Source organism: Coenobita brevimanus, chromosome 98 (assembly GCF_032717465.1).
Source record: "Coenobita brevimanus isolate Jiangsu-jjx chromosome 98, ASM3271746v2, whole genome shotgun sequence".
NCBI lineage: Eukaryota > Metazoa > Arthropoda > Malacostraca > Decapoda > Coenobitidae > Coenobita > Coenobita brevimanus.
This window is the reverse complement of record NC_137051.1, coordinates 4,405,001-4,422,124: the sequence shown is the minus strand read 5'-3', so window position 1 is coordinate 4,422,124 and position 17,124 is coordinate 4,405,001. Positions and strand designations below refer to the sequence as shown.

The following is a 17,124-nucleotide window of genomic DNA, read 5'->3' as shown; positions in this document are numbered from 1 at the left end:
ACTAAAAGTTGTATTCTGAATGCACCTTAATTATCCAAAGTGCATAAGGTTAAGTATATGTGCTCTGGAGTATAAGTATATAAAAGTTTGCTCCCCAATGGCATATTTATCTTTTTATGATTACTAGTAGCACAAAATACAGAATGAATGGTTGAACTATACCCATAATGTATACTGAAAAATTGTTCATTTGGGTAATCAATAAACAAATTTAAGTAGGTATCAGTCTTCTAATAGTTAATTTATGGCACTGTGATATGATGGCAGTGTGAATGTTACATGTTACAACTGTTTTAATGACCAAGTGTCACTACAATAGTAATATGGAAATGACTATAACTGTTTTCAGAGTTAACACTGGTTATCTCAAGGACTATGATAAGATGAGAGTGTGTTTTCTGGAAGATCAATGATAAAAATGTAAGTACGGGTATAAAATGTGAGAGGTAAAAGTTGCATTAACCCCTTCCCTGCAATAATATATTTTTTATCTTACTCTTACTGTACCAAAATGATTTTATTAAAGTCTAGAGAGACTTTCCAGACTGGGGAAGTATGATAAAGCATTCCATAGTCCCTACACTACAAAAGGCCTCCCTTACATTAAATAAACTCATCTGGTGGCAACAAGAATAATCTCAAATATGTCACTGGATTCAAGGGGTTAAATAAGCCTTGCACTGACAGACAAGCCCGATCAAGGTATCACTCCACGTTTGTGCGGACAGTGTTGTTCTCGCCCTCCACATCCGGAAGGTGGTGGCGCTCCTGAAGGTACACTGCATGACCAGAGCTGTTGGTGACATCCTTAGTGATGGTTGGTTGGTGAGGAAACAGATCCGAAACAAACCCAGCCTGTAAAAGACAAATTATAAGAAAATTCATAAATTTACCAGGAAAAAAAAAGAAGAAGAAAAAAAAAGTGCATGGACACATAAAACACAGTACTGTATAGGCTGTCCTTGTTATAAGTATGGGATGAATTCTACAATATCTCAGCTTTTACAAAGAACTGCTACTGTAAACTAAGGTAATCTAATAAATGAACTTCATAGGTAGCAAATGAACTTTAAGTCAATTAAACTAAGAATATTTGACAAAAAATAACATAAAAAAGCTAATTATAAAAAAAAATGCCTGTTTATCCACTTTTACAGTAAAGTAACTGACAAAAAATTGAATACAAAAATATATATTAATAAGGCATGTAAAAGGAGAAATTATATTCAGTATACTGGTAAGGTATACAATAAATTGAAAGTCCACAGTGATGGATTGCATAAACTAGACAGAATAAGAAGTACAGATGAATGAAATGTGTGGAGTAAGGAAGGGCACAGCTTGTGCTTCCCCTCAACACATATACTGTACTGTAAAAGAAACAGATATGAACAGGGGAGCATAAAGGGTACACCAATAAGTTGGCTACGTGAGAATCAAGATAGTAGGCATGGATGGCCAAGCTGATAGTCCAATACAGTAAATACAGTTTGATATGGTAAGTGAATAAATCACGTAAGAAAATGAGAAAAGAGGTAAGGACACTCACACAGGAAAAAAAGTTGATGGACTGACCTTGATGGGTAATGTACAACAGAAATACACAAGGCAAGGGTTTCATCCTTTTATAACCCATCATGTATCATGGAGTCTTTTGTATTTCATTCTTGCTAACATCAGGCACTTCCACTCAGATTAGGAAACACCTCTTAGATTTGAAAGGATTATAGGTAGCTATTTCTAACCTCCTTTCACAAAGCAGACTTCAACCCCTTCACACCCAGGACGTATGTATTTACATTCGTGCTGTGCCCAGTGAGTGTGCCCGCAACATACACCTTTACATCCTGTTATGTCAATGTTTTCTAAGTGCATTTTACTTGGTGGTAGAGAGGTGTGGGAATATTTTCTGAGTCTGGTATAGGCCACTGAAATTCTCAGAAGCTCCGTCCACTAACCAATCATGCACGTTTGGGCGTGAAGGGGTTAAAAAAAGTACAGTAAATGAAATCCATCCATCCATCCATCATCTAATCCAGTGTTGCCAGGATCCCAGGGCTCAGCAAGTTAGTCCTGACATTGCCAGCCTCACTCATCCCTGAGTGGCATTACGTGAGCAATAAACCCCAACCACCCCTTGGATATAAACCTGCACCGGCTCAATCCGACTAAAGCATGTTAATTGCACTAAACCACCAGGTGCCATTATTTGGTTATATCGATCCATCATCTAATCCTATGCAGCCCCATAAGAAGTGTAGGAGCCCAGGGCTAGGCAAGTTGGTTCTGACATTTAAGATGAGAGTGATCAACCTCACTCATCCCTGAGTGGCATTATGTAAGCAATAAACCCCAACCATCTCTTGGATATAAACCTGCATCCACTCAATCCGACTGGAATGCCTTAATTACCCACTAAACCACCAGGGGCCATAATTTGGTTATATGGTTACCATCCAGTATAGTAAATGGTTTCCTGGTGTACAGGAAACCATTTGGTTTGTCATTCAGTGTAGAGTCACCCATAGGCAAAAGGAAGAGGAGAGTGAAGGAAAGAAAGACAGAAGAAGGAGTGTAAAGTCACCCATAGGCAGAAGGAAGAGGAAAGAATGATGAAAAGACAGAAGAGGAGGGAAGGGAGAGGAATGGGCAGACACCCAGAGCAGCACTACATCAGGTGAGTGGATGGTGAATGCCCCTACCTACCACAATGAAAAAAAAAAAGGAAATAAATAAAAACGATAGGGTTACACCAATCAGCAGACAGAATGGCTGTATCCCACAGCAAAGTCCCCTGTCATTACAAGCCCTTCACTAAAGAACATAATTTCACTTTTACTCAGGCTGACATCAGATGACTTTACTCAAGCTTGGATTGGTCTAAATAACAGAGTTAACGAAAGCTGCATCCAACCCCTCCAAATCATAAAGTGTCTCCTAAGCTGAATTAAGTTACCTGGAGATAGCACGAATAAAATAAAAATGACAACACTTTTAAGGAGGGCTTAAGTTGGTAATTCAATTAACTCAGTAGGATAGGGATTTCTTTTACTCCTACCAGATGATTTTGTTAATCTTATGACAGACGTATTGTAGTGAACCCTCTTCATAAAGAATTCTTATTTACCAAATTTCTACTTTAATGAACTTTGAGCCAATCAAACAATCTCTTTGTACACTGAAAGCTTTGTCTTCACATGACTTTAATTTTGTCAAAGTTGGATTATGGATGTCAGATCTGTTTTTCTGCCTCCAAATCTGTTTTACGTTGATTAGATCCAGTCCACCTTGTTGGTTTGCAGCTAGCACTTGGTACATTCAAATCTACTCTTGCTATTAGTTTATGTGCAGAATCTGGTTTCCTCTCTCTCTCTCTTGCTTGCTCTCTCTCTCTCTCTCTCTCTCTTGCTTGCTCTCTCTCTCTCTCTTTATTCAAGGAAAAAGAAACCAAAGGCCAGAAGCCTGCAAACTGTTCCCTCCAAGAAAAACAAAAACAAGATAACAGAGAGCCAAATTCAAGAACCCTTCATTTAGAGATGCCTGGTCACACTGCGTTTGAAGGACTTGAGGTTAGGGGGTGTTTCATCAGTATATAGCCGAGATATGAAAATTGTGGTAGCAACTCATACTTGATCGGTTCCTTATCCCATTTGAGAGTCGACCCAATTTTTTTAGCAATTACCATGTATTTAAGGGTCGCACTTGTTGGCGCATTTTTACAGGAACAGAGAAACATTGTAAAAAGCGGAACTTTGCTTGTGAAGTTTATGCAAAAGCGGCAATTTCAACATGGACTCCAATGAGTTAGGTGAACTCTTGAGCCACTCCTGCTTCTGTCCAAACTGTTTTTCTGCCAATGTGCAAGATTTTTAGAAGGAAGTGTTTCTGCTCTTCGTCCTTGCATCGTGCATGAAGCCTCTGGATTATTGCAATTCCCCATTCTGAAGCATCATTTATCCATCCAGCATCCAATCCTCCATTGCCCCATGAAGAACGTAGGAGCCCGGGGCTTAGGTCCTTCCATTTTATCCAGATCGTTTGGGCGTTGTCCCTCACGGGAGTTCCCCTTCGAGCGACGCTGCCGAATCTGTACCAAAACATACCTCTCTGTCTCATGTCAGCTATTTGCTACTTCTAAATTAAATTTATTTACAGTATATATATATATATATATATATATATATATATATATATATAAAATATATAAAATTCTCTAATATGGCTATATTTTGTAAGAAAATGCCTATTGTTTTTAATAATAACAATGACTTTTTATAAATACCTCAACAATTGGCAACGTTGCTTTCCAACATTGTCGCGCTTGTAGGTGAGTCAGTGAGGGTAGGTCAGGTGTCAATCCGCAGGTCACTTTCTCTGACCGCCATTAAAAGATAAGCTCCTACCCCTACTACTCCCCCTCGTCTGCTCCACAGTCGAGAAAAAGAACTTATTTACAGCGTAAATAAGTATTTTTTAGAAGAGAAGGCAAACAGGGGACCTATAATTGATCCCTCAAAAGCTGTTGCTCGAACAGCAAAGGCCACCAACGTGAGTCAAGTAACAGTCAGATGAATTTGCTCTTCCTTCAGTCAAGCCTGCATTACACAAAAGTCACCAGAACAAACTATAATAATTCATAAAACCGTATAGACTTTTTATAGAAATAAATCACCATAAACTGTAGATTTTATATGCAGAGACAGACAGACAGACAGACAAAGTCAGGAGGCTTTTCCTCAAATTCTAATAATTCATAAAACCGTATAGACTTTTTATAGAAATAAATCTCCATAAAATGTTGATTTTATATGCAGTGAGAGAGAGAGAGAGAGAGAGAGAGAGAGAGAGAGAGAGAGAGAGAGCTGGGAGTGAGGGTTAACCCTTGTCTCTAATCTGATAATTGGCCCAGTAGAAACTGTGGCAACGTCACACGTAGGGGAAGTCCCGTGAGGGACAACGCCCAAACGATCTGGATAAAATGGAAGGACCATATGCAGTTGGTCCCGCATTAAAGATGAGAGTGACCAGCCTCACTCATCCGTGAGTGGCATTACATGAGCAATCAACCCCAACCACCCCTTGGATATAAACCTTCACCGGCTCAATCCGATTGGAGTGCAATAATTACCCACTAAACCACCAGGCGCCACAATTTAGTTATATGGTTATCATCCAGCATAGTAAATGGTTTCCTGGTGTACAGGAAACCATTTGGCTTGTCATTCAGTGTAGAGTCACCCACAGGCAGAAGGAAGAGGAAAGAATGAAGGAAAGAAAGACAGAAGAGGGAGTGTAAAGTTATCTGCAGGCAGAAAGACAAGGAAAGAATGAAGGAAAGGAAGACAGAAGTGGATGGAAGGAAACAAGGATGGAGGAGAGGAAAGGGCAGACACCCAACAGCTGCACTACATCGAGTAAGTGGATGGTGAGCGCCCCCACCTACCACAAAACTTTCAAATTTTTGACCTGGCCGTTGAGGTCCAGGGCGTACATGGCTTCAGGGACCTCCTGCTGAACTCCAACTTCAGCGGCCAACCACTCTTGCATTTCTTTCATTCGGCTGGTCACACATCTGTCCAGGGTGTCAGTGGCAGAAATGCTGATTTTTTTCCCTCTAGCCTCTTCAGACACTTCCTGGCTGGTTAGCAAAGGTTTTCCATCATCCTCTGCCTGGTCTCCAGTTCAAGTCTCTCATAGAAGTAGTGCAGAGAGACGGCCTCCTTGCTGAAATACCAGAGGTGACATCGAAGGGCTTTCACTACTAATGATGCCACCTCCTGGTCCGGGTAGTTGGGGAGGTCCTTGAGAGAGTCCAGATCATTCTTTTAGACCTTGCTTGGCATGATACCAGCTGGCGTGTTCTTTGTCACACCCTTTCTCAGCGCCATGTATTGTTCATGGAGTTGCTTAATATGTTTCTTCAGCTTGGCCTCCATTTTCACAAGAAGGTTGGCCTGCCTCTAACCTTTCTTCAGTTTCTTCTAAACCACCTTTACCGCATTCAAAACTGGTGCTTTTTGGTCCTTCTGATGCCATATAAAAACAAGCAAACGTCTTGTTTGGAAGAAGGTGGGCCAAGGAAAAATCTGGAAACTGGGCCATCTTGACAAGCCACACACCACGAGACATGACCTCAAAATACCTGTAGATAAGGTCGAAATTGGTGTTATCTGGTAATTGAAAAATGTGATCAGGCAACAGTAAATATCTGATAACCATTTCTTTTTCTTTAAATAACTGAATAGAGGAAGGAAAAACAAATTAAAAAAAAAAATCCATACACCAGATTACTGGTGTCCTCCATTCATAAAAAATCTGTAACAAATGGACTTGAACAGCTGCAGGCTGAAGTTTAGGGGGACACAACCCCTGGGAAGCATGTTCCAAAGAGATGAAGTTCAAAGAGTAAAAGATTTCTGATAGGCAGAAGTTCTGCAATATGGCAGTGTGACGCTCCAGTCATGAGCGCTACCAAATGCCCACATAGTGCAGGGGAAGGCATGGAGAGGTGGCACAATGGATGCAACGTCATCTGGGTATTTGCCATAATAGTACAGTATCAGTAAACAAATTCAAGGGAGGCAACATTCCTTCTTACCTGTGGGAAAGGTAGTTTATTTGTAATTGCAGGGTTATTAATAATTCTAACAGCTTTGTTCTGAATTTTGTCAAGTTGTTTTAATATACCACTACCTGTAGCTGCTATTTAAGATGAATAACCAGGTATATACAGCAATCATTAGCTCAGCATACAGAAACCTAAATATTTACAAGTTTCTGGTTATATGTTGAAGGGAAGGCAGTCTTCTGTACATGAATGTATGTAAACTCTTAGAAAGTAGAAAAAAGGTACAATCAACCCAACAGACTTCCTGAACAATATCAGGGGAAGTACCACATACCAGGATGGAGTCTGTTGTTAATCCTTCAATCTGTTGACATATTCTTCATTTTTTCTTGCTACCATGAGGCAATAATTCAGCTTAGAAAAGTTGTATTATGGGGATTATGGAAAACTATATTCTGAACCCATGTATCACTTCAAAGCTGAATAAAATCGTCTGAAGGTCGTAAGAATAAGCTATAATTATATGTCATCAAATTGAAGGGTTTAACAATGTAAGGGATATTTTCTCACCAGTTTTACACGCCAATGCTATTACCTCATTCGCCGCTAATCATAAGCCATCCTGTGATCACACATGCCATTCTACAAATTAAGACAGCAGTCATCACAGTCAAATTCAAACTACAGTATCAAGCTGCATGCATAGATTTTAAACAATGAGTACATATAAAACATACTGCTCTTATGAACTCTTATTTATGACCTTAACTATATCAGCTGAAGTTTAATCACTGGGATAAGCATAGTATTATAGTTTATTTATATATTTCTTTTGTTGCCTTGTGATGAAAATTATGGTCACAGTATGGATGCACGGTTTTATAAAGACTCTGAGGCTTAATCCCTTCAGTCCAGTGACACATAAATAATTTTCTTGTTATCTCCAGATAAATTTACTCACCTGTACAATGACTTTTCGGACTGGAGGTTTATAATATATCATATCCCTTAAGGTGAATAACCTGTCTAGAGGTAGCAAGAATAAAGTAAAAATTGTCATCACACTGAAAGGGATAATTAATAAATCATCCGACATTTCTGATCAAGCCCTTTCCAAGGTTACCAGGAAACAAGCACATGATCAAGCCCATTCCAAAGTTACCAGGAAACATGCACATAGACCTCTAAACAAACGTGAGACTAGATGCACACAGCTAGCATCAGCTCAAAGCAAGAGGCAAATTAAAGGTTGAGTTATTCACCCCAGAGATGCCACGTGAAGGAATGACTACTATCCAGGATCCAACAGACAGCTGTTTAAACATGTTCTCTCCTTGCGGGTGAGGATGAGCGGCTACAGTTCCTCAGTGGGATGGCCTCTACACTACCCACCAAGCAAGGTTGGGGTCCACTGCTAAACAGATCCGACACTTGCGTGGACTAGAGGGACGATGTAGTGGAATGAAATCAGGGAGAAAATAACCAAAGGAAGGGTATGGCACTATTAAATAACTTCAGGGTATGGTCAGTCCTCGCTTAAAGTCAAGGATGTGCTACTTCAGATGAAATAACTAAGTGATATAAGCATTTGGTTCTGTATAATTTGGGTTCAAACCAAAAAACAGTAACTTCTGACTTTTGAAAACTTTATAGTGTACCATAAGGAACATTAAGTGACAATTAGCTTTTAATTCCAGACCAACTTAATAATGAAAGGACTTAATAACTTTATATGAGGACTACCAGTAATTCAACTACTGGGAGGAAAATAAATGTAGGGTAACGTATTGCAAATGACACAAATTAAGTTACTGTACTGTACATAAGGCTTTGGGGGCAGTCTGCAACATAAACTCCTTATTATGAGAATGTGATGAAAGATACACAAATTAAGATAATATTGTGTCTTGTCTCTTCAAAATCCAAATCATGTATGGCACTACCTAGGGCATCACATCAGGGGCAATAAAATGCAGGTTAATTTCACACCACCACCAGGAAAAAATTGAAAGAACTCAGGGGGGTAAACTACATAAATAGCAAAACTGGAGCAAGACAAATCTGCAAAAAGACCATAACATGTTGATCTCTGTTTGACTGGCAAGATATGGAAGGCTTTGACATTCAAAGATCTGCAAACAGTACAAGTACACTACCTATTATCTACACAGTTTGGGACTGATGGGTTCCTGGCACTAAAATTTTTCTGGATTTTGGGATGAAGTCTCTAATCCTTGAAAAAAAAAAAAAAAAAAAAATTGCATTAATCAATGTTGCATCCCAAAGTTATGTCTTCATGGTGGCAGTAATACAACTGATCAGGTTCAGGTGTCACTGGCAAAGCTGCAGCATATTTGAGAATGCCAGAATTTTTCAGCTTAGCATCTTGGAATACCTCTGCCTTCTCATAGTCACCTGGTGAGCAGATCTAAACATTTTTAATTGTTTATTTCTTTTTCCATATTTAACTATATGGGGAAGGTGGTATACAAACGTACTTTTGGTTTCTTTCTTTCTTTCTTTCTTTTTTTTTTTTTAATACACCTTTTTTACTTACCTATTTATTTAGGTATTTTCCATGAAAAAATTTGTGTTCATTTTCACTGTGACATAAAAAGTTTTTAATGCTAAAGTGTTTAAGTTCCCATTTTATAGAAATGAGAAAATGTTTATATTTCTGTACTGTACATATATTTACATCTTCTACCAGATGCACATTTGCTTTGCCAGTCAGTTGACAAAATGATCCAACCCCACAACTTCCCACATAAACACCCAGATGGAGAAAAATAAACCAAGCACTTGCTGAGAAGACAAAAACTGTAAATTATGATGTAGTGAGAGTGGCATGCTTTAATGCAAATGGTATACTGTATTTGGCTCACAGAACAAGAGAGGTTTGTTGAAAAAAATGACGAAGAGTTGTTGACTGTTTCACTCCGTGAAAGTTATATCCCCAAAGATGCACCGAAATATGATGCAAAGTACTTGAAAACCCTACCTTCCTGAGGTTTCTAAAAGCCTAGAGATGTGATTCATAAGCTACTGGCTTGCAAATACAGAAAAATGGAGTGATTCACCTCATGATGCGTAAGAGGGTCATGACCAGCAGTTGGGTTTCATGACTGACAAACAGGCAGAGGTAGACTACAGTAATCCCTCATTTATCCAGACATGCAGTCTCCGGACCTGTTCATTATCCGGATACCGGACCTTGGCTCTATTAAACCATTATCCAAATATACTTGCCATTATCCAGACATAAAAGTCCCCAAGAACTTCTGCTGGCCAGCCGACATGTTCAAACATTCGGTTTTGTGGCCGCCGGGCTCGAGCCGTGAGCAGGAAATAGGCTGTAACCCACATCCATAGCTAAAATGACTGTCCATCCCTGTACTGACTGGTCAAAGTCGTGTGCCGGTCCAGTCACTCCCAATGAACCTCCAGTACCCAAGTAACATGGCTGTAACCCACAAGTGGTGTCAAAAAGTCCGTACGCATCCCCACTGAATGTCCAAAGTCACGCGGCCACTGGGCTAAGTCTTTCTCAACTGCCACCATGCATCAAATACAGACCACAAGCCAGGAGTACATGTTCAGTGGCAGTGGCCGTCCACCTCCCTATTGAACACCCAAAACTGCCTGGTCATTGGGAGTTTTGCTTCTGAATGGCCACCATGCGTCTAACACACCACAAGCCACGAGCAAATGTATGGCAAAAACATCTGTCCGCCTTGTGATAGACGGGCGAAAATCCTGACCACAGCCTCGCTTTTCCCCCCCCCTCTCGTCCCTCCTCCATACCCTGCTAGCTCCCCCTCTAACTCCCTCCAACCCTCTCCTCCGCGCTGATAGTAATGACTCGTGAGTTTTAAAATTTTTTGTGATTTATTTGAATACTACTGATCATATCGATATTCCGAAGTGACCACAAGAAAGCTCATGATATTCTGCATCTAGAAATGTGCTTAACTCTTGGAAGAAGCTGGCAAAATTTTGCACTAGGATGGTGGGAAGATACTGTATATGAAGTTAAGTTTTACTCTTGAACACCATTTATTTTCACTGCCTCCATCCTTCTTTCCTTCCATCTCCTTCTATCCTTCTTTCCTTCATTCTTTCCCCGTCCTTCTGCCTACGGGTGGCTTTACACTCCCTCTTCTGTCTTTCATTCCTTCATTCTTTCCTCTTCCTTCTGCCTGTGGGTGACTTTACACTGAGTGACAAGCCAAATCGTTTCCTGTACACCAGGAAACCATTTACTCTGCTGGGTGGTAACCATATAACCAAATTTTGGCACCTGGTGGTTTAGTGGGTGATTACTGTGCTCCAATCAGATTGAGCCAGTGAAGGTTTATATCCAAGGGGTGGTTGGGGTTGATTGCTCATGTAATGCCACTCATGGATGAGTGAGGCTGGTCACTCTCATCTTAAACATCGGGACCAACTGCCTAGCCCCAGGCTCCTACGCTCCTCATGAGGAAATGTAGGATTTGATGATGGATGGACGGATGGATGTGTTTTGATGTCTAAGTTTGGCAGACTGACCCGAAAACAGTGCCAAAATTAGGAGGGGTACAATAGTGCATAGGAAGTGTATTTTTTGGTTTTCAAAGTTTTTTTTTTTTTTCATGGTTTTCTTGGTGTTTAGCATTACTTTCGATATTTCTATGTGTGTTTTGATGTGTACACATGCCTGAATATCGGAAAACACTACCAAAGTACCGTAAGCAGAGATACAGTATTGTACAAATAGGTTAGGTATAGGTTAAAGGTTGGGTATAGGTGGGGTTTCAGTATAGTAGGAGGAAATTGTTTATCATCTGGACATTGCCACTACCCAGACATGCCTTTGGCTCTATTATATTGATAATTGAGGGATTACTGTACTATACATGCTACAATGGTATAGAGGAAAGAGATAAGTGCATGCAGTATGGTGCTGTAGAGTGGAAGAAGAGAACACAATGAAGTGATATGGTATGATGGAAAATTTTTTGACAAAGAAAATGTCTGAAGATGAGGTGACTGGTAATGTTACAAGATGAAGACCCCCAGTTACTTGAAAAGTTTATTAGTGGGAAAGCTTGGAGTGGAAGAAGAATGTCTGATAAAGCGGTAAGTCACGACAGAGAAGACTGGAAACTCTTCTATAATGACTATCCTTTGCAGAGGTGTTCCAGGGAGTGGGGAAAGGCATCAGTAAGATAATACTTCTTGTCTACATTGCCTTCATGTGGCAATCTGTAGTATTTCTCTTATCCTTCAACTGACAAGAGCACACAAGTGGCTAGCCTCTATTGCTGCTATTAACCTCTATCTCAGTCTTATTAAAAAAAAATATATATCATAATTTAATTTGGCATCATTATAAATAAAAAGCAACAAAAATATAAATGAGCGTTGTGGTGTGGATGTGATAGGATACGTTAGGAAGAATACACTCAGGTGGTTTGGCATGTGGAGAGGATGGAGGGTGCAAGACTGACGAGGAGAGTGTATGTAAGTGAGGAGGAGGGGGGGAGAGGGAGGGGGAGGCTGAGGATGAGATGAAGGGATGGGGTGGAGAGGTATATGAGTGAGGGGGGTGTGAGTTGGGAGCAGGGCAGTGAAATGGCGGGGTACAGGGCGACGTGGAAGCGATTTGTTTGTGGCAACCCCGAACGGGACTGAGGCGTCTGGCGATAGATAGATAGCAACAAAAATTTTGTTACTTGGCATCATCAGTGGGAGTCTACCATCAAGTTCGGGAGGGGCTGAAAATGAGCCTGTCTCGTTACTCTAAAGATGTGAACAGGCCAACTGGCTTCCTGTGTTTCTGAATCTCAAAACTGAGAACATGTACAAAATTCACTGATACACTTTGAAATCTACTCATCAATAAACTTACAAATCTGAGTCAGTATAAGAATACTTAATAACCAACTACCAAAAATATGAGGCACACAGGTCTGACTTTGTGCTTAGTGTTTTTAACTGGAGAGATGGTTAACAAAGTATTTTCTCAATGTTTTTTGCTTTCAAGACCAACTTGAGAAACTAATCCACTTCATGAAGCATTCAAGTAAAATGAAAGCTTCAGAGGCATAATCAAAATACAATATTCATTCTGCTAACAAAAACAGTGTATACGGGTAATTTTTCTATGATAAGCAAAGGGCTGGAGAAACAAATAGTTATGCTGATTTTACAGATCAAGGAAGCCACAGAATTGGTAGTGTATCTGTACTGAATTACAGTATGGTATATATTTAGTACATAAATAATTCTCAATACCTTCCTCTCATTATCTGAATGCTGCTGAAACTGGGACAGAACCCTCAATGACATTTGCTCAACCAATCATGCATGAGAAGTTGGAGGCCAATGCATAAATGATACTACCATACAGTAGATATCCAACACAGTGTAATGTTGCCAAACAATGCACTGATGACATACCAGATGTAATTATCCCTGATTTTTATATTAATACAGAACAACAGATTAGATTTAACAAGATTCAAATCACTCCAATGTTAGCCTACTGACAAAAACAGGAATTTTTGTGTTACAGTACTCTGATGATGCAACCAAGACATGTAGGTACATAAGTATTGCTACAGAACACTGAATGAGTGCTGCTAAATGGCATAGCCCAATGTGCTGGATTTCAACTGTATCTGCAAAACATATCTACGAGAAGCACCAAGGATGCATGCAAAGAACCACTTACAATGAGGATGGCCACGGTGGTCCCTAGGAGGAAGCCAAAGAGCACGTCCGACCAATGGTGCTTATAGTCAGAAATGCGTGAGAGGGAAGTGTAGAAGGTGAGCATCAGACACACGAACTGAAGGAAGGGACAAACCAGTCTGGGGCTCTTGAACTTATACCGAACTTGAAGATATATCTGGAAGGTAGGTACCAGGTGATAACATGCAAATTTACTTAAATACACATATACTATACTGTATCATTACACAGTATATATCTGGAAAATGAGACAGAAGGCAAGGTTAATAGTACAGTATACTCACATGCATGACTGCTGAAACTGTCAGAAGCAAACAGGATAACTACAATAATAACATTACTATCACTTATCACAACAAATTATCCACTAGCCAGAACTTCCTACAGTACTATACAGTACTCCGTTTATTTTAACCTGGCCTAAACTGCTATCTCTCCATCTTGAATGTTCAGCTGCAACAGCAGATTAGCATTAGAATATGGTGCTAACCATGAAGAAGTGCAAAAGAAAGAATGTGGAGATAGTATTGCCTTACCGTCCCTGAGCTGCAGGAAATATGGTGCAAAAAGACAAAAATCTTGGCTGAGTTAAAGTGGATGAACTAAAGAATTACCTTTCACTGCCCATTTCCACCCCAGCTATGCAAAGGCTGCATTCATACTTACAACAGGTTAAGAAAGTAAAGTCTCAGTTCTGATGAGGTTAAACAAACTTCATAAACGTGACAAATCCATAAAGTCAAGACCATGAAATTTGCACATAAAATCTAACATAAAATGCAGCTTCCAATCCACAAAGCCAAGGAATTGAAATTTTCACATAAATTCTAACATAAAATGCAGCTTCCACAGCTAAATAAACATTACCTACATTCAAAGGAAAACACTGTAGTGTACATTTACTTCTTTTCTTATATCTTACTTGGCAGTGAATGCTGTCCTGTAATATCATTAAGTTCTGTAATATCATTAAGTCATGTTTAGTCTATTTAGGAAGATTCTGATAACACTGCAACTGTGCAGTCAGAGAGCAGACATGCCAAGTATCTGCACATGGTACTTGGGGCATAACCATGCAAAATGATAACCATCCCACTCACTTTATTTGCAAGGCCAGTTATCAATGTCATCAATCTATACTGGATGACTTTGTGATGACTAACGAAGCCAGCAATGTCCACTAATTGCTGGAAGCCATTCTAGCAATTCATTTCTTCTGACTAGTGATCAGTCCTTAACCCATTCAGCTTGATACCAGTATGTTTTATATTTTATTCCTGCTATTCCAAGACAATTTTTCTGCTTTCGAAAGGTTTTTTCACATAACAGGGAATAAAATACAGCCATCATTAACTTCTTCAGGTCTTTTATAAGGGGAGTAAAGTTATCCAGGGATGGTAAGAATGAAGTAAGATCAGTATGTCATTGAAGTCAAGGAGTTTAGAGCCAATCCAATCAATGTACAGTGCATCCTTGTTATGTGTCAAGGATGGGTTCCAAAATATGACAACGTATATATTCCATGCAACTGGTCCTAAAAATTGGGGAACTTGCAAATCTATCTCTCAAGGTGGCACTGGAACATTTACTGGCAATTCTTCAGCATATTACAGTGGCAACAAGTAATATGGACTTCCTGTATTACAATACTGACAACCTGAGCACTTAAACAATAATCACTGAAACCAATGTGAATTCTAGCTACAGGTAATGTCTCACCGCAAAGTAGATCATGGTATATGCAGAGAAAGAGGCATGACCAGACGGGAATGAAAGCCGAGCTTCCTTCAATCGGTGAGCATCTGTGCCCAAGCAGGGGATGGGGTCAACGTATGTCTGTGAGCAGTTGATCTGGAACACAAAGTACAGTTGCGGGTGTAAATGCCAATTAACTTCACATCAACATCATCATCTAAACCCCTTTTCCCACCCAAATATTGGGTGAGGTAGCATCCAGAGAGCCAGGAAAAAAATAAATAAATAAAAATAAAAAATAACCAAAGGTCTAACAGCACACACTACACTAAAAAACAAGACAGCATGCAATGACTTTCAAAACCCAGTGAACATAATTAACAATTAACATTAATATATGATAAATATGACTGACAAATTACTGTACTTTCAAAACACAGTGATACATAAGAAGTGATAAGTGGTACAACATACATGTATAGACCACCCTGTGTACTGATTATGAAGGAGCATGTCACATTAAATAGTTTATCAGTGAATTACAACTGAGAATGCTACACATACTGCTATACCTCAACAAGGTACAAACTCAGTTATTTGCATCTGAGTAAGGTCTTGATAACGGCAAGCTGTGAACTAATGTCTTTGAGAATCCTTGATTGTGTTTTTGCTTTCACTTATCTAAACTACTAACTTACCTTTCCTATGCAGACACATGCACATACATACATACATTTGTGTATACACACATACAAGCACACACAGATACACTGCTAAATTTGTTTCCCAGAGCAAAAATGAAAAAATTTTTTGTCAGTATTCAACTACAAAGAACACCAAAACAGTCATTATAATGACTGTTTAGGTCAGGTAAGTTACCTGAGACCAATCTGGTTGGCATATAGCAACAAAGTGTGGCCTAAGTCGTCCAATGGTGTACTTGGCTATGTCTGTTGTCAGCTGCGAGCATGCACATCCGAAGAGGAAGGCACCGATGGAGGCATAGCACGCCCATAGATATGAATTCAGCTGTCGGCCTTTCAAGAATACTGGCTTCCCCACATTTTCTATCCGGCATCGATAGTACTCCAGGCCAAGCATCTGTGTGGGCATGTGAATGAGGGGGGGAGGGGTGTGAGTGGGGAAGGAAAGAGATGGATGACAGGAAAGATAAGTAAGTAGAAGGTACCAAGGGTCAAAATGGGTAGGATCTGAGTGGAGGGTAAAATGAATGAGGGGAGGGAGTGTTGTGAGTGTAGGGATGGTAGGATATGCATGAGAGAGAGAGAGAGAGAGATGGACAACAAGAAAGATAGTGAGTAGAAGGTACAGTACCAAGGGTCAAAATGGGTAGGAGAGTGGAGGGTAAAATGAATGAAGGGAGGGAGGGTTGTGAGTGTAGGGATGGTGGGATGTGCATAAGAGAGAGAGAGAGAGAGAGAGAGAGAGAGAGAGAACAGGAGGGATGTACGTCAGTGAGGAGGGTTACGAGTGAATAAGAGTGACGATGACAGGATGGGTTGAGTGATGTGGGGGGAGGAGGAATGTGAGAGAGAGAGTAAAGGAGGAGGAGGGTGTGAAAGAATAAGTAAGAAGTGCAGGACGGTGTGAGTGAGTGAGGGAGAGGGACATGAGTGACATGATGGTGCAGACTGATGACGTACAAATGAGGAAAACCATTAACAACAAAGAGAAGGGGGGAGGGACATATGAATACAGTGCAAACACAAAAGGGGGAATGTTTAACCCATTAAACTGGTAGGATATCTTGGCAAGGTGAACCAATCTGCTGTTAGCATGAAGAAATACCTCATTGCATCCAAAGCAGTCAAATATTTAACCAAGACAGCTTTTAATCCACTGACTACTAGAACTTTTTTCAGCTGAACTAACCTGTCTTGTACTAACCCAAATAAATTATGAGAGTTTGTCAATACCAGTGAAACAGTTAATGGTCTGTAACAAAAATGTAAGGTAGAATATGTGAGGTAACTGCAAGGGATAAGGAAGGCAGTTTCTTACAAGTCTTGTGGGAAGAAAGCATAACACCAGGTTGATTGACTGAAGATGGAATCATAGAAAGATCAAAGTATTACAAAAAGCTGAAAATAGTAGTAAACATAAAA

The 17,124-nt window shown here is 39.9% G+C and overlaps 1 protein-coding gene across 1 annotated transcript in view; it reads right to left on the bottom strand.

The window, feature by feature from the left end:
• Window positions 1–602: 602 nt before the first annotated feature.
• Window positions 603–17,124, bottom strand: part of wun (wunen) — a 39,394-nt gene continuing 22,872 nt past the window's right edge. Inside the window, exons 3-6 of the mRNA XM_080283549.1 lie at window positions 15,878–16,099; window positions 15,023–15,154; window positions 13,284–13,460; window positions 603–855 (exon numbers count right to left, since the gene is read on the bottom strand). Of these exons, the coding sequence (XP_080139675.1) occupies window positions 706–855; window positions 13,284–13,460; window positions 15,023–15,154; window positions 15,878–16,099 (681 nt within the window). The 3' untranslated portion in view covers window positions 603–705. The remainder of the gene's footprint in view (window positions 856–13,283; window positions 13,461–15,022; window positions 15,155–15,877; window positions 16,100–17,124) is intronic.